At 38.3% G+C, this 26,709-nt stretch overlaps 1 protein-coding gene and 1 long non-coding RNA gene across 3 annotated transcripts in view; one reads left to right on the forward strand and one right to left on the reverse strand.

Annotated features, from left to right (window-relative positions):
• The window catches only part of LOC307183644, a 41,419-nt gene extending 21,544 nt beyond the window's left edge, over nucleotides 1-19,875 (forward strand). The window contains exons 3-6 of the long non-coding RNA XR_013827545.1: nucleotides 3,399-3,492; nucleotides 5,872-5,986; nucleotides 18,531-18,646; nucleotides 19,788-19,875. This is a non-coding gene — a long non-coding RNA (uncharacterized lncRNA). The remainder of the gene's footprint in view (nucleotides 1-3,398; nucleotides 3,493-5,871; nucleotides 5,987-18,530; nucleotides 18,647-19,787) is intronic.
• Nucleotides 5,980-21,341, reverse strand: LOX (lysyl oxidase). 2 transcript variants are annotated; one of them, XM_079916453.1, is made up of 7 exons: nucleotides 20,384-21,341; nucleotides 19,923-20,031; nucleotides 18,604-18,741; nucleotides 17,208-17,364; nucleotides 13,708-13,803; nucleotides 13,235-13,350; nucleotides 5,980-10,103 (listed from the first exon to the last, which is right to left on the reverse strand). In XM_079916453.1, the coding sequence occupies exons 1-7, from the start codon at nucleotides 21,003-21,005 to the stop codon at nucleotides 10,097-10,099; spliced, it is 1,245 nt and encodes a 414-aa protein (XP_079772579.1). In that variant the 5' UTR covers nucleotides 21,006-21,341; the 3' UTR covers nucleotides 5,980-10,096. The 2 variants fall into 2 exon arrangements, with proteins under 2 accessions (XP_079772579.1, XP_079772580.1); XM_079916454.1 differs by lacking the exon at nucleotides 5,980-10,103 and having other exon boundaries at nucleotides 11,445-13,350.
• Nucleotides 21,342-26,709: the final 5,368 nt, after the last annotated feature.

Raw genomic sequence — 26,709 nt, forward strand, 5'->3', positions numbered from 1 at the left:
CTAATATGTATAAAATAGATAATCAGAACCTGCTGTATAAATAAATAAATAAAATTCAGGAAACAAAAGCCTTTGAGTGACTTTGCTGATTTTCAGAAGTGTTTTGTGTGTGTTTTATGGGGGAAAGAGAAGGAACTCTTAAATAAATCTCTGTAATTCATAAAAAAATAAATAAGAAAAGAACTCATCTGACACTTCAGGGGTAAGTTTTTTTTGAATCTTTGTTCCTAAGTGAATATGAACTGGGAGTAGAGAAATGATCAATTGAGGGTAAGTGAGAAAGAAAAGAGGGTAAGAAATACCCTGAAAACAACAAAATAAATACTAAGACCTAGCCCTGCTGTATTTGCAAATAGTAGTCTATACATAGTATTTAGGGTTCTTTGTCAAGTGCCCAGTAAATAGTAGCTATTAGTTCTTGAGAAACTCATCTGGCTGCCAGTTAATCCTTTATAACCATTATCAATCTTTTAGTCACTTTGCTGATAATTAAAATTTTAGGGAGAAAGTCTCCTTTAATTCATCGAGCTTGGGACCTGGAGCTGTGTCCTGCTTGGTGTAGGATACCGTGATTAACAATGCAATGTGGGAGAAGTATTCCCCCAAAAGGAAATCAGGGTGCTAATTTCTTTTAAATAGTGGGAAGACATGGTGTTAGCCGAGAAAGAGTAGCTGTCCACTACAAGTCTAGTAAGAGAGCGTGAATATATATGAATCTATAAAAAACAAAAAAAACCACCTTAAGAGAGAAGTGAAGTCCCTCTGTGTACCCCAGGAAGTACTTAACTCTGGGGAGACAAGAGGGGTAAGGAGAATAGTCAGTTGTCTAGTTTGGCCAGAGGAGACAATGCACAAAAGTAGTAGATATGAAACCAATAAAGTGAAGAATTAGGGTGAGATAAAGGTAGGCCTTGAATGTCATTTAAAGTTCTTGAAATTTAGTTTACAGGAAATTGAGAAACCAAATTTAAAATTGAAAAATCTGAGGAAGGAGAAAGCTATGTACTTGTGTAGAGATTTGAAGCAAGTAATATAACCTCCTTGCCAAGTGTCCTTAGCTTTTGTGTATTTCCAGTAACTATCCTCTTTGAAAATGTTCTAGGTCAAAGTTTTCCCATGATATTTCAAGTCAACAGATCACTTGTGTAAGGTTAAAATTACCTTTGACAATAAGGGGAGAAAAATATACACGCACATGAGAAAAACAGCTCCAAAAACAACGTTTTGGCCTTTCTTGTGAAAGAGCACAGCACCTTAAATGTCTTTTATAAGGTTCCAAAACTATCTCAAATTACTAAAAGAAAAAAAAAAAATCAGTTATCAAGTTTCATGTTAAATGTTATTTAATTTAATAAAGTGCATTAATGAAAGAAACAAGTAGTTCAATTCAAATGAAAAAGCATATGTAGCATTATGGAGTACTCACTGTTCTTTTTTTAAGAAAATCACTTATTTTGACCTAGATGAGAAGGAAATCCAAAAAAGAGGGGATATGTGTGTGTGTGTGTGTGTGTATATATATATATATATATATATCTCATTCACTTTGCTGTACAGTATAAACTAACACAATATTGTAAAGCAACTGTACTCCAATAAAAATTTTTTAAAAAGAAGGAATAAGTAAAAAAAAAAAAGTTAAAAAAATTTTAAAATCACCTATTTTGAAAATTTGATAATGGATCTAGCAATGATCAATAATGGCTGCTAAAATGAGTAGGTGAAAATCTGATGGGGACTTCTATATTGGATGGATCAGACTGACAACACTGAACCCACTAGTCATTCTTAACATCACCAAAAGATAGATGGTAGAGACATCCTGGGCTTCATCATATGATGCAGTTATGAATAACACACCACCACGTATCATGTCTTCTTGCTCCCCCAAATCACCTAACCTACATCTGGTCAAGCCTCTAGATTTGACTTTTCATAGGAAATACAAGGAACAGAAGAATGTATTAAGTGACACCACCAGGACACAGTCTGGAAAATCTAGGATGTGGAAAATTCTATGAGACAGTAGGTATTCTATAAAAATACCTATTTTTTCACACACATTAAGAGCAAGATAAAGAATGATAAAAAGGAAATATATATATATTTTAAAGAGACTAAAACACATAATAACCAAGCCAATGTGTGGTCCTTGTTTGCTCCTCAATCAAACAAATCAACTTAAAAGGAAAAAAATTATGAGACAGTTGGTGAAATTTGAATGCTAACTAGATATCTGATGATATTAAGGAACTGTTACCTTAGTAATTACTGCAGGGAAATGAAAATTATTTACTGATGATAACCAACTTAAAGGATTTCAGTGGAACCAGGATGGAAGTATTGATTTTGAGTGAAAATCTAAAATACTCTGATAGGGCAAAGTCTAACTCTTAGATTTTTTTCTAAGTACATTCAAATGAGACCAATGTTTGAGGTTAAAGCACTGTTATTGGCCTCTTGTTGATCATTAAGAGAGGAACCCCTGTTGCTAAATTGTGAAATCTTGTACATGATGAGAGAGAAAAGGAGAATGTCATTTTTTTCCATGTCTCTCATACTCAAAAGTATTCCTTTTAGAAAATTGGGGAGAAGGGGGGCAGGAAATAAGGCTATGTGTGCCTAGCTCCTGATAAACCTTCTCAAACTCTGAAAGAGTAACAGAATAACTCCCTGCGGACGAAAAGGCAACTCTGGTCAGCCTAGGCCTTGGAGAATATCTTGGCTTTGTAGGTCACTTTCCAGAGAGCTAGTTGCCTAAATTAGTGAAGAAGTTGCACCATGTATGTTTTCCATCCCATTCCTCTGACCTCATCCTCATCTGCAAAGCAAATTTAACCCAGTTGCTGATGCTCTTGGACTCAGGTTCAGAAACATCTGGGATGAGTTGTCATACCTGTGCACCACTCCTGCCTCACCCCAGCATCAATCCCATGTAAATTTTTCTATACTGTGGATTTAAAAGAATGGTGAAAACACTAAGATAATATTGGGAGAGGGATGGGTATAGCTGACTACTTATTACTCTCACCCAAGCCTCTCATTACAGCTGCAGTTATTCCAGAACACTAATATTTTGCTGTGCTTTTCTCTGAGGTTTTCATTCCCCACTTTACCTGCCATTGAATTATACCTACTCTACAGGGACTGTAAATGTGTTAGAAGCATAATGCAACTAACAGAACTAAAGAAGACAACGTTCCCTCTCTAAGATACCCCTTCCAGATGGAGTCTCTCACTGATGGTCAAAGACAACCAACAGGGTAGAGGGATAGTAGACGGGTCAGTGAGAATGGGTAGCATTTGGAGGATCAAAATCTTAAAAGAATGGCTCTTTTTCTTACTTGTTTTCCTTTTCCTCTTTGGATGGATTTTTTTTTCTTTTTTGCAACTTCAAGGTGACTGGTTGAATAAAAAGGAACTAGGATTCTTCTCGCACGTGTAAAGATGAGCTTCCCTCCTGAAATGCCCTACTAAAGATGTCATGAAATGGTGAGTGAGAGTGAACACGGTGTTCAGACTTGCCAATAGGGGAGGTGAATAATCTTGAAAGGGAGAGCAAGATGGCATTACTTCTTTCTGGGTGAATAGTCAGCCCTTAGATACAGAGAATATGGGGTTCTCTTAACAGAAATGAGGTGGGTGAGTATTTTGGAAGGAAACGTTATGAGTTGAATTTTATAGATATTGATTTTATTAGTCTTTTTGCTGGACATAAATTGAGTGACTTGCTGGCTCCCAGTAATCTTTTCATTGACAATACCCATCATAACTCACCCCCTTCCTCTGGAGTTACCATTGTCCATGCCCCACCTTCCCCTCATACCCACACATGAAGCCAAAAATGCAGTCACTTGCTTTGGATGGGAGTAGCCATCCTCTTCCTTGACTCTGTCTCCTTGACTTTGGTGATTTAATAGGGTAAAGAACTTGACTCAGTTGGACCTGTCATAGTATCCACAATGACTGGAACGGACATTGGCACATGACCCAGACTGAGCCTATGAAATGCCTTCCCTTAGAATTTTCACACTTGAGTAACAGGCTAATGCCATTTTCTTTCCAATCAACAAGCTATGTTGGTGTGTACCCAGGTCTGCAGGCAATAAGGTTTCCATCCTTATTGAGAAACTAAATTAAGAGAATGAAGTTGACACACAAACAGAGAAAAGGTAGCAAGAATGTGGTCTTGATAGTATTTGATTTCCGGGTTCCATCTGCTCCTGAGGCAAACCCTAACTTGCCCCTCCTCTGTTTGGTTACATAAGCCTAAAAATTCCTCTTTGGAGTAATCAAGTTTAAAATATATTCCTGTTACCAGAAACCAAAGAGCCCTAAAACAAAAGTGAAGTGATCACAACTATCAGATTGTTTATATATCCATGAATCTTAGCCCCAGCATCAACCCAACTATAGATTGTTATAAGTTTTTTTCCTAAAACCATCTCACTGAAAAACTGTCGTTGTAATAATTGAAAATGGTTGATTCTCATGGTTTGCTGTATGACAATGGTATAATTCACTAGTTTGCAAATGACTGGTTGGCAATATTGGCTCCAAAATTTTCAGGCTCCAAATGTATGCATTAGTTCAGTAAAGATATGTGAATAAACATCCAGCATTATTGATTCATTTTTAAAAGGAGTTATCTCTTAAAAGCTTCTATCATTGCATTTGTCCCTAGTCCCTATTATGTACAGTTGTGTCATGAACTCTGGCTTGACTTGGTATTTAAAGGAATTAGGAACTGGAAATACTGTATTTCTAACATCAGCAAAGACATGTTCTTGGTCATTGTATTGATGGTTCACCTTGTGGTTTGCGGCTGTTTTTTCTCTCTCCAAAGTTGGTGCCTATTATCAACAGTTTAAACAGCAAATTATTGCAAACTGTAAATACATGCATATGGCCTTCCAAGTCATTCATTAGCAGTTTTGTTTTTCCCTGCCCACTGTGAGAAGTACTAAGATTTAATTGAAATTTATTTAAGCTATGCTATTATGTATAACATAATAATTTCAGTTATACAAAATGAATGAGCCATGAAGAAAATGACTGGTTCATCCTGAATGTTATAAACAATATGTAGGAGAGGAGAGATTTTAATTAGGGGTATATAAAGCTTTCAAGTTACCTAACAAATAAGAAAGATCTCTGTTTCCTTCTGAAAGAGAACATGATTTAGAAGCTGAAATAATCGTTTCCTTTGAAAGGACCCTATTTAACCATGCAGTTTTTTGGAAGCAAGGCAGGCAGTAAATTGGTGGGTTTCAGGTATTCCTATGTCCTATAGTGCAAATGCTACCTCAATCATACTTTAAGTAATTTGTAAATGATCTTATTTTTATGAATTGATAATTACTTAATATGTCATATTCCAGAGTTTTCCAAGAAGACAAAAAAGTTTAACAGGATAACAAGTGCTATTTAAAAAAAAAAAAAGAAGACTTGTGGCAAAATAAATTTGAGAAACACTGGCTAACAAACTGGTTTCTTTCCTGCAGGGCTTCTCAGAATCTTTAACATGGTAATATGTATTGTGAATCGCCACCATAAAGATAACATTTCCCATAGTTATTTTACTGTGGGGTTCTTTTTGAGTAGAGTATTTGTGAAACTAGAATTCCTTAATACATGCTTTAAGTGATTTATTCAACCTATGTGTTAATTACCTACTAATATGTGGCAAGGATTAGAAATATTAATAAATGAGTAACTTAAGGCAGTCAAAGTTTCTGATAGAAGGGAAAACCTGCCTTTCCCTATCTTTGGTTAGTGAGCTAATAATAATGAACAGTGCCTGAAACAGTCAACACTGATGAGAGAAAGGTAAACATCTTTTACACTAATAACATATTTTGCCTTGAGCAGGTGAGGAAAGCAGGAAATTGGTGGTTTCCAGTGTCACTAATGTCCTGCTAATGTCAAATCTGAAAATTGCCAGACACAAGCCTACGTCTACTTTGCCTGCAAAAGCTCCTTAAAGGTGAATTGTTCGTGGGTTAATTTTTCAAATTGTCCTCCCAAAACACTTGCCCACAGTTTGGGGCCTGTTTGTCCTCTCAGGTTACCAGCTTCCAGGCTAATCTGGTACACGTTTAAATAAGGATTAGTAAGATAGCAATATTTTTCTTCATATAAATAATTTGTATCTAGAGCTGGATGTGTCCCCTGGGTGTATATATGCTCTTGTATATTTCTAAGAAATGCTAATCAAAACAGAGAGTGGTTATTCTTACAATGCTTGCCCTGCATCCTTGGAAGTGGTCGGTAATGATGACAAACATTAGAATCTGTTCATGTATGATAGTTTCTTTTTAAAACGTCAGCTAGATTTTTATCCATCACAGACAAGTTTCAAGTCATGTGAGCTTGTTAAATAATTTGTTAATACAAAAGGCAATTAAGCAAAACCACCAACCATACACATGGCTTTAAGATCTTAATCTAAAGTGAAATTCATATCATTTATTTATATGTAATAATAAATGACCACTCTAGACACTTGAAATCATTTATTCAAGGCATTTTTACATAATCTTGCAATCATAGTGTAGGCATATAATAAAAGAATGTGAGAGTGTAAAGAAGAATATAAAGCCAGTGTCTGGGCATTTAAAATAAGAGCTCTTCAAAAAAGTTAAAAATGTTTTACAACTAGAATTCCTGAAAAATTTGGGAGAAACTAAAACTTCATTAAAAACATTACAATACCAAATCACATGTTACTCAGTTCATAGCAAGCAGTTATATATTAAATGTTTATATCCTGTGAGCTAAGACAACACATTTTACATTCAAGTTGAAATAATTCAGCACCATTTTGGCTAGAAGGTTAAATGAAATGCTTTAAGTGTTCAAAAGTGGCCCAGGACTTTTGGTAGCTGGGAATGAAATATGGCTATTGATTGAATATATTGATTGTGAATATGAATTCTAAACATAAAAAATATAGAAAAGGGTAATTTTTATTTATCAGTTATACTGTTAACTATCAAAACAAGCTATTTTTAAAACAAAATATCTTCTGACCATAAATTCAATATTTTAACAAATTTGGTAAAGATAAATTCTTAGTACCATGATAATTTTAGTGAACTGCATTTCCTCTACAATCTAAGTATGGGGAACGTTTATGAGTGTGATTATCTCCTATGAGGTCAAGGAGAAAAAAAATTGTTCATTATTAAAAATAATGCCTAGTGAATAATTAGATGATAGCAATTGTGAATAAAGTCATTATGTAAAAATATAAAGATTTCCTGGAAATAGGCAAGTTATGTGTTTGTATGTTATGGTACTGTTGCGAGACTGAATCCTAGCCTCAAAGGTCAAGACATCTTTAATACAGACTGTGGTCTGAATAATTATGAGGCCACTAATATGGCATGTGGAAGACTCACTAAGTTATCTTTCCATTTAGCCAACTTTTTCACAGTTCTTATTAGTTTAAAAACCAGTCTCTTTTCAGTACTCAACATTCTTTGTATCATTTCTACTTCCTATTTAAAAGATTTTTTATTTAGAGTTTGGTAAGACTGGATTATATTTTTTATTTTATTAATGGATAAATTTTACCAGCTAATCATTATCTGTGAGTCTTGGTGGTTATTCAGAGAAGAGATTACTTGAGGTTCAAAAATATTGAGTGTTAAATCAATACTTGTGAGTTATGTGGGAGTGTTTAGGGGTGGGGAGGAATATTTATATAAGGAATAAGTGAGAATCTTTAGCCTCTTAATTGAAACTGTTTTTTTCTAAAATCAACGAAATAGTATGTGTTACATTTAAAAGGCAGACACTTCAGGGGTTGGAAACATAGTTTTAACTATTAGTAACACATACATGCATATATCTATTCATTTTTAACATTTTCTTTAATAAACTATGGTCATGAAAAACAATAGTGCTTAAAACAGAAATTCTTTTAGACATGTACTTATGATGTTAAAAATGAAATAAGCTGAACCTCATGGGTTATAATGACATTTCAAATACTTATTGAGGTTAGGGATAATCATTTTCATATCCCAATGCCTAGCATGTGAGTGCCTAGTGTATATTAGGCCTTTAAATGATGATGGATGTACAGATAGATGGAAGGCCCATGGAATGATAGTAAATACATCTTCTCATATGTATCCAAAGGCCATGATATTAGCTAGTTTTTAGTGTAGGGGTAAGAATCTTAATGAAATGACAGGTCTTAAATCTGTAGATGCCAGTCTGGCTCAGTATTAATACTGACAGTAGTTTTTGTTTTTTAAAAAGCAAGTATATTAAAATATCTCTATTAGAAAAGATTACAATTTAAAAGGATCATTCTACAGTCTTAAAACTAAAAGCAATTTAAGGCAAAGAGGTACATCAAAGAAGCTATCCCATAGCTCAGACACTAGCTCAGTGGAAGTTCTGGGTCTCTATCAAGCTGTCTGTATTGTCTCTTGGTAAGTGTGTGCCCTGGCAGATGAGGATCATGTGGCCCACTCTATCTACCCTTGATTACTGTCCATCTCTAGCCCCTCTTGCCTTGCTAGGCACTCGTTGAGTGCAGAACGGTTACTTGTAGCTGGTGTTGACATTACAGCTCTATGACATATAATACAGGGATGCCAACTCACTTTTAAATTCTACCTAATGTGTGCTGGCACTGGAAATACCTTGCTTGAGATTTTAATACTGGTTAAGGGAGGAAAATTTCTGCTTAAGCACCACTAACTTAAATGTGTAATTTGATTTCTTTCTGTACCTTTTGAATCTCAGAAAAATAGAAATTCTCCAAATTCTGTTGTGGCACATGGTTTCACAGTTTAAAATAAAATCACAGCTGTCTCATGCAACACAGTCCTTGGTTTTGCAGAAAGTTGTTGTTTCTTTCCTTATTGACCAACATCTCAAGTATATAATGCTATGTGCTTTGCTAATTTGTATCATATTTCAGACACACACAAAAAAACATGTATGACTGATTCCTGGATGACCTAGGATAATGTTCTTGTATCCATATACATTGTCATTTATTCTGGATAATTTAAAATTTTTCAGTCTTATTCTTTTTAAAGCTGATCATTTAAAAAATGTAGAAAAGTTGAAAATCCTAAGGTGTTTTTCATTAATATTTCTAAGTATTTTAGAGACAGTTGTGGTTTGGGGTACTTGTTTGAATGATTTTCATGTAAGCAAGGAAATTTTTTTGGCTAATAGTTTAATATACTTAAATGCATACTATCTCTGGATGTATTACATCTATCATCAGAATGACTTCCCATTGACACAGTTGTCCTATGTATAGCAGTCCCCAGAACAGTAATTTTAAGAATGCCAATTAAAAGGTCTCTGCCTGTAGGAAAACTAAAGAATAGAGGGGAGCATCAACAAAGGTCAGACAGGAGTTGGGCAGCTCAATTACTTAATTAATTCCAAAACAAAAGCTGACTTAAGTCAGAATGAAATTTTACACTTGACAGAAAGAAAGGAGTTTATCTACTAATTTTAAAATGTAAACATAAATTTTATATAGGGTGTAACTATCTGAATACATATATTGCCATTTCTCTGCTATATAGTAATATTTCTTGACACCAATGGTAACGTGTTTGTTCCTTCCTCAGCACCAAATGTGTCCATATCTATTTAAACAGTAGGAGCCTCATTTCTAAAGTAATCTATTCTAGGACATATATAAGCCAGTTATTATTATGGTTCACTAAAGTTTCAGAACTTTAGAAAATTCTCAGTTTAAAATAATTTTGACTCATTCATTGAAATATTTTTTTTCGTTTTGCACTATAATTTCAGAAGGAGCATAAGAAATTTGGATTTCTTTGAAAGAGCCAAGTGTGCAATTACAGACTTGAAACACTGCGTTAATTCACAAAGTAATGTGAATGATAATATTAAAAATTTCCAAAATAATGCCGATTTAAATGTTCAAAATCCAGTTATGTGCTTTGTTACAAAACAGTCCAAACAAAAATTCCTTTGTTGTTTTCTGTTCTCTCTTTCAAAATACATGAATCCTACTGAAGTTAATCTATTTTTTCCCACTTCAGAACACCAGGTACTGATTTATCCATTGGAAGTTTTGGCTTGCTTTCTAATACCTAGATTAAGAAAACAAAATAAGACAAGTTATTAACCTGATAATACTCTGAATGAGTATAGTAGACAAGTTTAAAGTCACCTTTTTAAAATATGTGTCTGTGTATACAGATAGATGGATAGATAGATAGCAATTTCCCTCAACCAAAGGGATAGTCACCTTCTGAAATTATCCATTAATACATTATTTTAATACTGATTTGAAGAAAGTGACTATGTCAGTAGCAGAAAGTGTATGCCTGATACCTACAAACTTGATCTTTAGAGTTAAAAGAAACATCCTCTGAAACAATCAAGGCTAAAGCAGGATTTATAGGAACAGCAGCCCTGGCCCGGTGAGTTCACTCCTCGCAGCAAGTGTGGCATGTCCACTAAGAAGCAGGTTCATGACCTCTGCACTGTCCTGCATTAGTCCTTTCCCAGCATGGTTCTGGATGTAGAATGTTACATTAACAGTCCGAGACTGGGTCAAAGCCAATAAACCTAATATTGTATTTATACTGTGATCATAGATCCCCACATAAATGAAATAAGAATCACTTAGTCCAAATCATAAACCATCAGTTTCCAAATAGTCATTTCTATGAAAAAAGAACTTAATCATGGTATCTTAGAATTGAACTGGGCCACAGAGTTACCTGGTTCATACGTTGGATTTACAGTGAGGAAGATGAGGGAGATAGGACACATCAAAGGCAGACACTTTCTTACTGGGTGGTTTTTACACACCAATAGAATGCTCTCAAATATTTGATTAGCATGAAAAACAATCGGTGAACTAAGAGGTGATGTGTCTTTAAGAGTTAAAAAAAAGTACAATAACGTTACCAACGGAATCACACGCACTTGCTTACAGAGCCATGGACTGACCACATGGCTTTAGGCAAGATACACACCTTGCTCAAGAAACTTCAAAGACTCCCCGTGGCCACCAGGATGAAGTTCAAACATTTTAGCTTGCTCTTCAGTGCTCGCTTTGATCTGGTCCCAAATTTTCCATTCTTTTTGCCCATGAAACTTATGCCTTAGCCAGACTAGAAGACTTGCTTTTCCAAACATGCCCTGCAATTTCTTCTTGCCATGCAGTTGCAGGTGATGTTGACTCCTCCCAGCATGCCCTTCCTTAACTCTCTCCAGTGCAGTCCTCCTCAGCCCTCAAGGCCCAATTCAAATGCTGTCCTAAAGCCACTCCTGAATCTCAGCCAGAGAAAATTTCGCCTTCCTCTGAACTCTGATCCCTACCAAGGGAGGCGAAAGTGAAAGTCAAAATATAAGAGGTGAGCATCATTCTAAAGGTGAGGGTTTCTTTCGCAAGTCAAGGTTTCTGTACTTCTCCCATTATTTTCCACTCGTAGAGAAGTATGAGCTCGTTATTTTATTATAAATCACTACCTATGGGTCCTTTCATTTTTTCATCTGATCAATATTGCTCATTAAAATTTTACATCAACCACTCTTGCAATTTAGTCAGCGACAAGTGGCTAAAAAAAAGAGAAAGAAACTATGCTGGAACAAAATAACAAGTTTTATTTGTTCTAAATATCTAGCAATACCCAATTCAATGGATTCTACTGATGACAAGCAAGACACCTTCTATACAACAACAGAATCACCTCACCAGACCTTTTCCTCATGGGAGGGCAGCAGTTGTCCCTGAGAGTCACTTAGCTTATTGTAGCAGAGATCATCCTGTTTTGACTGCATTTTATTTTACCCCCCACCATGGAATTTTCATCTTGTATCAAAAATGAAAGTGCCAATGAATACATAATGAGTGAATAAATTAAGGAATTATAAAAATTAAGGGAAATTAATCCACTTATTTTAAATTATTTTACTTTAAGTTCCTCCTCTTCTGGGGATTTTCAGTTATACGGTGATCAGCTCCACACAATATGGGCCATAAACAGCCAGGTTTTCTGTATTTTGGGCATGTTCAGAAGAATATACTTGATAATCTTCTTTCAGTGCTACACCTTTGCTGTCATAGACTACATCTGTCTCTAATGCTATGATGACACTTAAAAAGCACAGGCTTTGCTTCTCTATGGAAATAAGGAAAAGGCTCCCCTCCAAGATGAATGTAGCCCAATGCACTTTAAGCTCCACCTTCCTCCTGGCTAGGATCCCCAGTAGTGGGCAAAATATGCACAACCAGATAGGTTTATCTGTACTTTGGAAAGCCCACCAACTACAGGTTCATCTGCAGCAACCACTTGGTTTGTGTAGCAGGGAGAAATTTCTATAAATTTTAAGTTTCTAGTGTAGCTCTGTTAGACACCTTTCTGCATGATCCATAGGCACTCTTACATCACAGCAAAGCTGACATGTGTTCAGTATCACTCTAATGGTGTTCTTGTGTTGGGAAGGTATCACTCCCAGGTGGCACATGTAGTTAGAATCTATAACCCAGCATCACTAGAGCAGGCAGTGCTTAAGGGGTCAAGGTGGGACAGAGAGACAAGAACGCAAAACTACCCTTTAATTACTCTCATCAAAGCACCACACCTGTAATATTTACATGCTGGGATTCCTTCTAAGATTTCATTCAAGGAAGGGTTTCAGGACTAGGAAAATTATGAAGGCACCTCCATACAAGCCTCCTTTTGCAGGGTATTTCCCTATTACTTGTGTTTGTAGAACTCAAATATGTGAAATCTTGATTTCTACAGAACAGGTGGTCTGACCTCTTCAGCTGCTTGCTTTAAGACAGTCACTTTCAAAGTGTACTTTGAAGAACTCTAGGAATTTCTTCAGGGCTCCTTCATGGACTATGGGGAAGAGGCGGGAAACCCAACTCTCTGGGCTCCCACAAGGTTATCCACACTGCATATTGCATATTTTACAGATTCAGCTGCCATAGACTTTGAGGGTAAACAATGTGCTCTGTGTCTTGTCTTAAAAGCTAAGTTTCAGGGTGATAAAAACCTGAGTACATCCCCTTCTCCATTCTCTAGCATTATCAAAAAAAGATCAGCTCTAATTATGTTATAGTACAGAAGCTACCGTTTTCTACCTTTGGTCTATTTTACAAGGAAGCTGCAGTAGTAGTGAAAACAAATGTGTATAATGCCTATCAATGAACTAAAACTCATTGTCAGGAGAATTACTTAGCTAGGCAAATAGGACTCACGGTGAAATTGTGCAGCCCGAGGCATATGCATGATGTCCTGTGTAGCGAATTTCACAGCGGACGACATTGTTGGTATAGTCTGACTCAGGAACCAGGTAGCTGGGGTTCACACTGACCTAGGCAACATAAACATCATCTGTGTTTCAGATTTTATTAGCAGTGTTTACTGGTTAATTTCTTCCTATTTTCACAGGGCTAGAACAGAGGCAATGTGCTCCAACTAAATCAAGCAGGGAGGGGGTGTAAGTTAGGCACATGGTTCAACTCTGGAGAAGTTATCGAAAGAGGCTGTATATTTTTCCCTAAGTTCTTTCAAATAAGAATTTTTAAAATATATCTAGGTTGGTTTAGAAGTACTTCTGGAAGATGTATAATTGCTTGAAGGACCGTGATTATTTAACATTGGAATCCAGAGAAGAGGCCCATGAGTTGCAACTGAAGTAAATTATGGGTACATATTCAAAGTTCTCTACCTTTAGAATATAGTTTCCAGGTTTTACATCTGTAATATCAATCCACTGGCAGTCTATGTCTGCATTATAGGTATCATAGCAGCCAGGACTCAGCCCCTGAAACAAATAAAATTCAAAAATTAAAAAGATGGTATATGGCTAGAATGTGCTAAAGAATATGCTTATTATTTGCAAATTAAATTTTAAGTTAGTACTTACAAGAGTTTGACATAAAACTATACTTATATTGCATCTCCTTTGAGAAGTATATATTACTCAGCCTTATAGCACCTCCAGCTAAAAAAAATACAGGACTAATATAAGTAGTAGTACATCTCGCTTCTTAAAATTGTCATAAATCACTAGTGATAAATACAATCTTAAGTGACAAAATAGGCCTCTACCAAAATTCTTGAATATTACCAGTTCAGGAATAAAGGCCATGTAATAATCAACTTGACTCAAATGTCTTGTCATCAGTGGAACTCTCCAATTTCTCTTCTTGGAAATTACCTTCCTATACTCTGAATATCCAAGATACTCTGTGTATAGATTTTATGGTATTTATCCTTCTCTCCTCTATATTAAAGTCATACTATATAAGAATATATCTAACTAGAGATTGTAAGCTCCCCAAGGGCAGAGTCATATTGCATTTTTGAATAGTTAACACTTATGAACTATGTATTATATGCCAGGATCAATTAAACATGTTAAATATATAAATTTAATTCTCACAACTACATGAGTCAGGAGGTAGTATTAACCCATTTTACAAATAAAGAAACTGAGGCACTATAAGGTCAAACAGCTCACACAAGAATATACAGCTAGTTAATGGCTGAGCTGGTTTTGAGTTTAGGCATTTGGGGTCCAGGGTCCCTGATTGTAACCACCACACTATGTTCTTTTTCACATCATCACTGAATATTTTGTTGTATTAAAGGGATGATTGCTACATCAACTCTACTTGCAAAGATAGTCACTTCAATAAGTAAATGAGTGCCTTCTACAGGCTGAGAAGAGAAAAACACCACTAAGATATGGTCCTGGCTCTCCAGAAAGTTATAGCCTGGTGAAATTTGCTCAAATTGGAGTCTATAGGTATATTCTTGATTCCACTAGTTCTTCATCAGACGTTTTAACTGTTGTATTTGCATTCTAATACTAATCAAAATGAATTAAAAAGTATAGGCTAGAATCATTTAAACTCAATACCACGATTTAATTTCAGCAACCACAATTGTTTGGTGCTTAAGATCACCTTGGTCACCAGAGAGATGGCAGAATCATCTAAAGCGTGTTCTACTAGTGCTGGTTTGCCTGTGGTTTGATTTGGGAAGAATGGGGGAGAACTGTGCTCTCATACAGCACACAGTAGTACAGATAGGCCAAACTCAAAGAGTACCTGTGCCACAGCAGTGAGAACCATTTTCCCACTTTGGTCCATACCAACTTGTGCTCATTCGTTAACCTTATGTTGAGTAGTCAATATATTATGAAGAATTTTCTGTTTCTGATTTCCAGCACATAATTCTGATTCTGGCACATAATATATATTCAGTAAGTGTTAGCTATTATTGTTGCTACTACTACTACTACTACTACTACTACTACTACCACCACCACCACCACCACCTTCATGGCACTGTAAGGGATTCACTGGATTAGATACCCATTTAAGACTGGTTTAAATAATGCTACAATGCTTATCTTACCTTTAAGTGAACAAAAGAACTTTAAAGAATGCTGAAATTGCCACTCTACCTTACTCAAGTGGCAGAATTTAAGTATAAGCTTTGATTATTTGAACTGGCAAACAAAAAAGGAGTTTTTCAGGGCAGTAAACAAACAGGCATTTCCTGTATTCACACTTTAAAAACTTTAAAAAAAATGTAGAACCTTAGCCAAGCCTATATAGATTAACGATTTGGTTTTAGCAAAACATAACTGTTTGTTACATAAATTAATGAGGTTAATGTAACTTTCTAGTTTCGTATATATTTAATATGTAAATTTGTTATCTAAGAACTTATATGAAAGTATAAATATAAAGAAGTCCTATCTAGTATTACTTTTGGATACATTTAAAAACTTTATAATACAACTAATCTAAGTCAATACTGGGACTTTGTGAGAATTTTTTTTTCCCTTTAAATGAAGCCCATGTTCAAGAAACACCAGCCTAGTGAAAAACACAAATACATTAGTCATTTGTAGTGTAAGACCTAGTGAATAATGGTTAAATAGGACACAAACGGAGGATAATTAACAAGAAAGCTACCTAGCTGATTCACTTCATTATAAACAGAAACGAACACACCATTGTAAAGCAATTATACTCCAATAAAGATATTAAAAAAAAAAAGGAAGCTACCACATAAAAAGAAGTAGGGTCACCCCCCACGGAACTGGGGAACTCACATGCTATAAATACCTATAGTCTTAGATTCAAATATTTCAGCAGTGAGCTGTCCAGAGTGCCTCTTTTTCTAAAGGAAGAAAATAAACTCCAGGTCCACTGCACAGGTGGGTGCTGTGGGACTTAGAGATCACTGAGTGAAAAGGGGACCTCTATATACACATATGTGTAATGTGTGGGTAGGTTACATCTCTTTTGCTTAAAGGGTAAGTCCTGCCCCAGGGCGAGAGGAATTGAACCCTTACCCCTCCAATTGCTATGACGTTCTAAGCTGAGGGAAAGAAGCAACGATAACATTTAGGTCACCAGAAAGCTTCCTGCCACAGCCCTGGAATTTGCTTCCCAATATGCCAGCTGCTGATCCTTTTGTGCCCTGAGTTCTGTACATTCACTACTTTCTGCCAAGATTTCCGCTGGAGTAAAATTATAATGTCCTTTTACAAATTAGGGTTTCTTATGGAAATACTGGCACAGCTTTTAAATGACACACATTTTCCCATTATAAGACATACAAACTGCTTAGGACAGCACTCTTTTTAAAAATCCATCCAAAGGACATCTGACATCAATTATACTGTAGGTTTAAATATATATGCATGGAGAAAGAAACTGTGTCCTCTGCTCTTCTTCATATGATTAAAAGAGACATTTTTAAAAGTACTTTTTAAGAAACTTATTTTCTGGCCTTTTGCTAATCCCAATCACCATTCTATTTTTAGTTTAATAGGTAGAGGGAGGAATAGTTTTGCAGGTGACAAAACAGATATCTTTTCTACAATTGCTTACCAATCAAGTTAAAGAATACAGAATGAGTGCAGAAACTGGAAACCATTAGGATTTTTTCAGATAATAAACTACTGCTTTTCACTGTAGAACATAACAGGTAGGCACATTGACTTTCTGTGATGATGAAATACTTTAAAAGTAATTTGGATCATCAAGCCATCCCTTTCCTTTTCCCAATAATTTACCATATGGACTAGATGACCCCCTAAATAAAATAGTTTTTTCTTTTAAAAAGATAGCCTGCAGGAAAGAAAATAGAAGACTGTTTTCTCTCTGAAGCCTGTGGGTTCTTGATTCCAGGTTGCCACCCTACCTGTGTGTGTGCAGTACATGCAAACCGCCTATGGTAGCCGTAGTCACAGGATGTGTCCTCAAGACAGAAACTTGCTTTGTGGCCTTCAGCCACTCTCCTCTGGGTGCTGGCATCAAGCAGGTCATAGTGGCTGAATTCATCCATGCTGTGGTAATGTCTAATGTCCCACACAACACAGAGACAGTGGTCAGTAACATACAGAGAAAGCAACGAGGATTCTAGATGACATCCCCACTGCTTCCTGCACTTGTTTTCACATCAAAATTGAGATCAAGTTGATCTTCTTAAAGGTAGATTCATGCTAGATTTTTTTTCCAGGACAAAAATCTATCAAAATTATAAGGCTTTAACTTTGCTACTAGGAAAAAAAGACCTACTTTGAGTATGTTGCTTTTCTATTTCACTCTGTTTTATATTTGAATATTAAATAGAGATAGATAGTAAATTATCTTTGTTTAAGTGAAACTTGCCATATGTTATCTAGTATATCTCCTTTGGCTGCCGCTACCGATGCTTCATTCCAAAATAGAAGAGCACTTGTCTCTTGGGAGGTTTCTGTGAAATTTTAAAAAAATGTGTTCTCACACATTTAAAATCCTTACTAAAATGCAAAGGAGAAATAAAGGCATGTTTTATCCACCATTATTATTTAACTAGTATAAACTTTTATTTAGAAATAATTCTATTTTATCAGCAAATTAGGTGCTCACATCTATTTTCCTCCTTTCATTAAAGTGAAGGTGCTGAGCTGTTCATCTTCTCACATAAGGAAAGAACAAGAAGAAATGGCTTGAACTATAGAAAGTTTAAGGGCACAAAACAGGATTTCCTGGCAGTAAACACCTAGGCAAGTTACCAAGTCAAACTATAGAATTACCTTATGTGAAAATATTTAAATTTAGGATAAAACAAGCAACTACCTTTTGCTTGGGTTTGATACAGGCCTTTTAAAAGATTGAGGTAGGCCCTTCTCAGTTCATGGAGTAAGTCATCTACATCTTTCTTTGAGAACAGTATCTGAATCCTTTTCATAATGTGTGATCTTTATTAAATGCTATGAAATGCTAACTAATTGTAGATGATCTTGACTGTAATAGGCTTTTTTAGAACTCTTACCTGTAGTATACTGGGATAAAATTCTAGTGAAGCTAATTGCTGTATCCTATCAACAGTTTTAATAAGCTGGGCTTAGAGTTTCCAGTTTAAAAGATAACAGGATATAGTAGTTGATGTATTATTTTAAAGATAGATTTCCTTGATTATGTCAAATCACACAGAGAAATTCTAAATGTAAATAACAGCAATTTTCTCTCTTTGTGTAAGAATTTGTCATATCAAGAATCACCTGTAAAATGAAAAAGCAACTCAAAAGTACCCAAGAGGCCTATCCACTTACTGGTGACAACTGTGCCATTCCCAGGAATATCTCGGTCGGCTTGGTAAGAAATCTGATGTCCCTTGGTTTTTCACTCTTTGGGGAAATCTTAGCAGCACCCTGTGATCATAATCTCTGACATCTGCCCTGTATGCTGAGCTGTGATTTTGAAAAAAGAAACATTATTATTTTCACAGAATATTAACTAAAGACAAAATTATAAGCAAAACCTTTCCATTTTATAATGGTCACTACCCTCTTCCCCCAACTAGGCTATCAGTTCCAAGAGACCAGGGCATTTTGCATACATTTTTTTCTTAAACAGTTAACTAAGATGTAAAGTGGGGAAGTAACTCTAATAAAAGAGTATTCCCAGATTAGATAAATAATTTAGTAACTATCTTTAAAACAACGGCATTACTGTAGTAATATAGGGAGTGCAATGGTGTGTGGTGCAAGACTCTAGAATGAAGATGATGAGCTTGGATTTCTTCTTTTAGCTGGACAGTTATAAAGGAAGTGGAAGAAATTTACAGAATAAATTTTTTCTTATTTATTTTGTGTGAATATATATATTTAAAAACTATTGATGACCTTATTTTACATTAAAAAAAATTTTTATGCATCTTATCAAATCATCTTTTGCTCCCTCTGCTGGTTTCCCAGCAGCAAACTCAGGGAATTCCATTCCCCAAATTGCTAAGATTTTATTTTAGGACTAATGCAAAAACAAAGCTCTTGCTCATGCTCTTATTCTGGCTGAAGTAATACCAAAATAACTAAGTTAATTGTGGCTTCAAATAAAAGAAGAAAACTATGACACCCAATAAGGGGTGCCGTACTGGCAAAGTGGCTTCCAAACTTTTAAAGGGGTATTAACAAGCTCTTCCATTACAGTATTTTTTCCACGTTATAGTTTAATAAAACCTTATTGGAAACAGTTGGCTCCAGAGTTTAAGGATCTTGGAAAAAGAATAGGAGACAGACACACACACACACACACACACACACACACACACACACACACCACACACACACACACACACACACACCACACACACACACACACACACACACACACACCACACACACACACACACACACACACACACACCAGGATAGGGTTTGTTTCATCTCCCTGACTTGTGCCACAGTTTGAAAGTCAGAACCCACAGAAATCTTCAAAATTTTAACTCTCCATCCAGGTCAGCATGCCCAGGAGAACACGTTCCACTTCCCAACTCCTCTCGGCACGGAACAAGAGTGGTCAGAACCAGGCACTTGGGCAGCACCCCCGGAACCAAGACGGAGGAGCTGGGCCGAGGAGATACAGCTGGTACCTGGCCAAGCAGTTTTCCTCCGCAGCGCATCTCAGGTTGTACATGGCCGTCTTCTGCACGTACGTGGACGCCTGGATGTAGTAGGGGTCGGGCACCAGGTCCGGAAGACCTAAACGTCAGCCAGGCGATAGGCAAAACAGTGAGACAACTCCGCGGCCCTCACCCTGGCTCCGGGTCCCTCCATGTCCCTTACTCCTCACCCTTCACCCAGCCGGACTGCGGTTGTAGGGCTGCGGCTAGCAGAAGAATGGGGACGCCGAGGGCTGCAAAGCAATGTGGAAAGAAAGCAGGAGGGGCCAGGCGCGCGGTTTGCAGCAGATTCCAGGGCTGCCTCTGCAGGAGCAGGGGGAGGGATGGGATCTGCATGGACTGAGGCCTGCCGCGCCCAGGCAGCCACGTCGGGGAGCCACAGAGTTGGGGAAAGGGTGCGCGGGTGTTTCCGGCGACTTGGGGGTGCTTACCATACTGGAAGTAGCCGGTGCCATATCCGGGCCGGTACCTGCTCCCAGGCCTGGGCCTTTCGTATGTGTCGTAGTAGTTGTAATAGGGGTTGTCGTCGGTGTACTTGTAGGGGTTGTACGGGTCGTCGCCCACCATGCCGTCCACGTCCACGCGGTTGGGCGGCCGCAGGTTACTGAGCGCCGGGAGCTCTCCTGGCGCCGTCTGGTTACCGGTGCGCGGGGCCCCAGACATTGAGTAGCCAGCTTGGAACCAGTGGCGGGCGGCGGGCCTGGGGCGGCCAGCTGCGGCTCCAGACGAGCCGGCCGTCCGCGCCCGCGCCGCCACCGTGCGGTTGTTGCGGAGCAGCAAGATTGGCGTGCGCAGCTGCGGGGCGGTGGCGTTGGCGGCGCCCGGGGCGGTGGCGCCCGGGTCTCGCCGGCGCTGTGGCTGGTACTGCGAGCCCAGGCTCAGCAAGCTGAACACCTGCCCGTTGTTCTCCCATTGGATCTTCTGGCGCCAGGCGCCCGGAGCCGCCGGCTGCTCGCGAGGCGGCTGCTGGTGGCCGGCGGCCGGCGGGGCGCAGCGCACGAGTGCGCAGAGCTGCAGCGGCCCGAGCAGGAGTGCGGTCCAGGCGTAGCGCATCGCTCCCTTTGCTGGATTGTCCCCGCTCCGGGAGGACGTAGCTCGGAGAAAAAAAAAAAAAGACGGGGCTCAAATCACGAGAGGGAGGGAGAAATCTTCAACTAGGGAGGCGGACTGGGCTCGCGTCTATCTCAGTCCCCACCAAGCAGTGCCAAGGATGGGCTGCAGACCCTCTCCAGTAAAGGCGGCTGCTGGGACGTGGCACTCGCCTCTCTCCTCTTTCTCAGTCCTTCTGGAAGGCGACGGGGAGCGGCGTGGCGGCCCCGGCGAACGGGCAGTGTCTGGAGTGAAGGAAGGAGGAGAGATTTTAAACTTTCTGGCACATTTGCAAAGTTACACAAGCCGTTCTGGCCCGGCCGCCCCTCCGCTATTTGTTCACGTAATGTGATTGGAAACGTGCAAGGCGGACAGCTCCTCGCCTCTGCCCCTCCCTCCCCTCCCCGTCTTGTCCTCCTCCCCCCAGACACGTTGCACAGGGAGCGTTAAGGGGAAAGAACAAAACGGAACACACATCCTGAGACACACTCTTAATCTGGGGCGAACATGCAGGAATTTCAAAAGACTCAGACAGGCAAAGCCAGCCAGGCCATGGGGCGACGCCAAAATATGCACGAAGAAAAATGCTATTAGGTCACCAGCCCTGCAGAGGCGGGAAGTCGGGAGGTGGGGAGGGTGCTGGGGGCGAGAGTCGGGGATGGGGGGAGGGGGGAGGGGGAAAGTGGGCGGAGGAACGATTGTGACTAACTTATCCATAAGGAGTTAACCAGACAAATTTCCACACTCCTCGCTTTTATGGGAAGCGCCTTCAGCAAATAAACCCCAAGATATCAAATTTTGTTTTTCTGTGTGTAGGTAATATGAGAAATGGGTTACAAATTTATTTCCTCCAGTGAATATTTTAATAACCAAAAGTAAAATTTTACAGGGAACAAAGCCAGCTAACGCTGAAGTGATGAATAAACCTGTCTCTTTCAAAATGCAGGCCTGAATTGTACTTTAAGTGGAAGTGAAGAACCATCTTTCATTTCCACAGTGTCTCTCAGGAAGTTTCAGTAAAGGGGGCTAGAGCAAGTCTGCCTTAGCACTCAGAAGGCAGTTTCAAATATGCATTTCATCTGATTTTTTTCTCTTTATATGTTTAATAAGGAGGTTTGACTTTGGATTAAAAAAAACTTAAATAACCATTTGTTAAATGTTGAAAAGTCAGTAAAGAATCCTTTGGTGTTTGATTGATCTTCCAAGCTAAACAAAGAGGTTGAGGAAGAAACAGCCTTGGGTTTCAGATTTTGGTAAAGAGAAGGGAATGGGAGTGGCCAGAGGAGAATGTGTAGGAGGCTGTGGGTAGGAGATAGGTAATGCTGACTAGAAAGGGATGCTTAATGGACGAGTTGTTCACATGCCACTCAGGGTTTGGGCAGTGCTGGAAGCATTTCAAAGAAAAATATTTAACGGCTTAATTTAAAACTACAGTCAGAACCAGGTTTTATTAACCTTTTAATTAGACTCATCATTGATTGGGCCATTGTCTAGATACACTTCAATATTCACCTATCACTGTTGGTCTCTGTCTCTTGATGATTAACCACCACATTTGGATTGTGTCGTGGACCTCTGCTGATTTGACTGCCCAACACACATTTCACTTGTTTTCTGGTCAGAACAACTGTATCTTCCTTTTGGAAACTTCCCCTACCCAGTTGCATGGTGGGACTGACTGAGCATTCGTGAGACTTCCCCCACTTCGAACGGTGGTCATTAGACTCAAGCATGGCTAATCAAACCATCTCCCTAGAGTTCAAATCTTGAGCAGAAGTACACAAAGGTCAGAAATGTTGGAGCCCGCTCTTCCCGCTAGTAAAGAAAGTTTCTGTGAGTTGTTGCTACACAGATTCCCCTTACGGTGTCTTAGGCCAGTACCTTCAAAGACCTGGTTCTTCAGCTTTTCCTTCCATTTTTCCACTGCATTCCTTTGTGGCTTAATGTGGTCAGAGTCAATTTCTGTTGTTTACCACTCAAGAACCCTAATTGACACTAAGGTGAGGGTTGGCTGGTTCTCTCACGTAATCAGATCTCATGATTCTGAATCCAAGGTGATGCGTTTGGCTTTTACTGAGTCAATTAAGATTTGCTCTGCTGTGTCCACACACCATCCTTGATCACAAATGGGTGTCAGGTGGAAGCTTGCCTATGGATTGCCAGATCTCTTACTTAAATATTGAAGATAAAAATTCAAGTGCAAATCCCATGGATGATGGCAGGTCAGCAGTGCTATCCCTCAGTATGAAGTTCAGAGACATCTCTAGCTATCATGTTACAGACTTGCAGCAGAACTTAAACTACTCAATTCCCCAAACGCACTAAGAGACGGAGTAAAAAGAAGAAGCAGGTGTATATAATTTGGATGGACGGGCCAAATTATAGGAGAATCAGGAAGGGAGAGAGTATAATTATCTCTCATCAGAAAAATGTTCTATATTCACCCATGAAGAGCTTGTTCGCCAGGAAAGAGAAGCCCACAACTGCTAGGGCTTGACCACACGTTGCTGAGGGAAGACCTCTGCTATGGAGTTCAGACTGTCAGAGTGGCAAACCCGAGTGTCCCTTAATGGGAGGGTAGAAAATTTTTCCTGGATCTTGGATAAAATACTCTTGCTTCCAATCCTGGTGTTTACATAAAAAAGCTGTGTATCTTTGGACAGCTGACTTACTTTCCCTGGCTCTTAGTTTTATGTAGGATTCAAGGATTAACTCAAATCCTTTCTAAAGTATTTTCCCTGTTTTAAAATCACTGATTTTTGTGAATAGCCAAGTAACTTCAGTTACTTTCAATTCATTCACTATAACGTTTCATTATGATTATTAATATTTAATTGAATAACTCCTTTAGTTGGACTTTAAAGCTTTGGATGTATTTTATGTGTGAGAGTGTGAAGACTGCCATTTTCCCTTTTTAAATATTTCCCTTCAGAAATTCAGTGTACATTTGTTTTACAAATATTTCTTGAATACAGTTATACTGTGAAGTGTAGTATACCGTAATGGTGATTTGCCCACCTGGGCAGTCAATGAATGTCAATTGATTAACTCATCAAAATTTATGGCTGAATGAAGTTCACCATTTTTTTCAAATTTGCTCCAACAGACTTAAAAATTTCTTGTCAGAATAAAATAACTAGAATAGTAATGTGTGCACTATTTATTTTCCTTTAAACACACAATACTACTTTAGGGGGGAAAACACATTACCCTTTGTTATACTTCCTCATGAGATGGTTAGTTGCTTTTCTTTCTCTTCCCCTTTCTCTAAATTCTCTCTGCTTTATGATTCAGCCAACTGAAAACAAACATGTGGCTAGCACATTGGGGACAATTGAAAGTGTTTGCAAACCCTGTGAGAGACAGTCTAGCCACACATTGTGCCTTCTGTTCAATGACAAAGCTATTATTCACAAAATTGGAGAAACTACAGTTCCTTCTACTCAACACTGAAATAATCATGAATCATGACAATAATAACTGCAGCTACATCAAGATTTTGCTTTTAGCTTTAGTAAGATCCATAGCTGATTCCACTTTGACTCTGAGATCTTCTTTTGTGGACAATTCTACAGTATATAGCATAAGAGGAAAAGAGATGGAATTATGCTATTTTTTCAAGGTTCTAGAATATCGATATCAAGAATTAAACTGCAGTGTCTGTCACATTGATTAAGAAGTGAAAGTTGTTGGGACTTCCCTGGTGGTGCAGTGGTTAAGAATCCACCTGCCAATGCATAGGACACAGGTTCAAGCCCTGGTCCAGGAAGATCCTACATGCCGTGAAGCAACTAAGCCCATGTGCCACCACTGAGCCTGCACGCTAGAGCCCGTGAGCCACAACTACTAAGCCCGCGTGCCACAACTACTGAAGCCCGCGTGCCTAGACCCCGTGCTCCACAACAAGAGAAGTCACCGCAATGAGAAGTCCACACACCGCAACGAAGAGTAGCCCCGCTCACTGCAACTAGAGAAATCCCACGCGCAGCAACAAAGACCCAACGCAGCCAAGAATAAATAAATAATTTTTTTTACATCTTTATTGGAGTATAATTGCTTTACAATGGTGTGTTAGTTTCTGCTTTATAACAAAGTGAATCAGTTATACATATACATATGTTCCCATATCTCTTCCCTCTTGCGTCTCCCTCCCTCCCACCCCTCTAGGTGGTCACAAAGCACCGAGCTGATCTCCCTGTGCTATGCGGCTGCTTCCCACTAGCTATCTGTTTTACATTTGGTAGTGTATATATGTCCATGCCACTCTCTCACTTTGTCACAGCTTACCATTCCGCCTCCCCGCATCCTCGAGTCCATTCTCTAGTAGGTCTGTGTCTTTATTCCTGTCTTACCCCTAGGTTCTTCATGACATTTTTTTTTTCTTAGATTCCGTATATATGTGTTAGCATACGGTATTTGTCTTTCTCTTTCTGACTTACTTCACTCTATATGACAGACTCTGGGTCCATCCACCTCACTACAAATAACTCAATTTTGTTTCATTATATGGCTGAGTAATATTCCATTGTATATATGTGCCACATCTTCTTTATCCATTCATCCGATGATGGACACTTAGGTTGCTTCCATCTCCTGTGAAAGTTTCTGTAAGAGTGTTCTGATATTTGTAAACTGTATTCATATATGTGGGATAATTCATATAAATGGAAAGTAGACTTACGCAGAAAGCCAGAACACTAATGCCTTGGTGGAAGGACTCTGAGTTGAGCACAGATTCTTTAGTTTGGGGTTCAGGAAGCTCATACAAATGTCGTTCATTGGTAGACTAATGTTCATACATGCTTTGGTGCCATGCAGTTTGAAAACATCACAGAGAATAAAATCAACAAAGAAAGTGGGAAGTTGGAGATGTGTAAGTGAGAAATGATTGAGAAAAAAGTAGGCATGATATCCAACACAAGGGAGATGAATTGAGAGGTGAATGAAAACACTAAGCACATTTTTGAAGGTAATTTAGAAAGGAGTACAGCGTGAACCAGAAGTCTTTGGACCAGAAATCTTCTTACTTAGGGTAAAATGGAGGAGAAGAGCAAGTTAGTTTTGAAGTTAACAATGTGCTTGTGATCCCTTGACCTCATTCTTATCTTCTGCCACATACCACTTCCAGGTACTCGCTCAAATATAAAAAGTAGACTGTTGGTACACACTTATCTCTGTGTCAAGCCTGAAATGAAAAAAAAACAAAACAAAACTGTAAACAAGCCAGATAGAAGAATTCCAGAAATAATGAATTTTAAAATATCTTGTTTGGTTACTTATCTCCTTGGGCCACCTAGGGAATGGAAAAGTGGAGCTTAACCCTAGGGAATGGAAAAGTATTTTTTTCTAGTGTCTTTAATGCATATTCATATGTGATTAAGTAAATATTGTTAGTCACTATAACAAAACGGGAAGATGAGAAGGGGTGAAGTTATGATAGGAGAATGAGTCTTTGAAATTCAGTTAATCAGAGTTCAAAGTAATTTGGTTACATTGACCACAGAAATAAGGGGTCAGCCTTATTTTTGGCAAAACTGCCTACAAATGAAGTCCAAGTGATTCGATTGGACGTGATGGACTGTCCATGACAAAGAATCCACTGTTCTTCATGCCATGAGTTGTACTAGGGTCATTCCTGTTTTTAATTGATACAATGAAGTGTGTCCTT

Source organism: Stenella coeruleoalba (genome assembly GCF_951394435.1).
Source record: "Stenella coeruleoalba genome assembly, chromosome: 3".
NCBI lineage: Eukaryota > Metazoa > Chordata > Mammalia > Artiodactyla > Delphinidae > Stenella > Stenella coeruleoalba.

Bases quoted from the DNA above. Each gene is read 5' to 3' on its own strand.
- LOX (XM_079916453.1), bottom strand. From the start codon at position 21,005: ATGCGCTACGCCTGGACCGCACTCCTGCTCGGGCCGCTGCAGCTCTGC. The intron at 20,032-20,383 runs GTAAGCACCCCC...GCTGACGTTTAG, and splicing joins CACCGGCTACTTCCAGTATG to GTCTTCCGGACCTGGTGCCC. The intron at 13,351-13,707 runs GTAGAGAACTTT...TATGTTGCCTAG, and splicing joins CTGGAAACTATATTCTAAAG to GTCAGTGTGAACCCCAGCTA.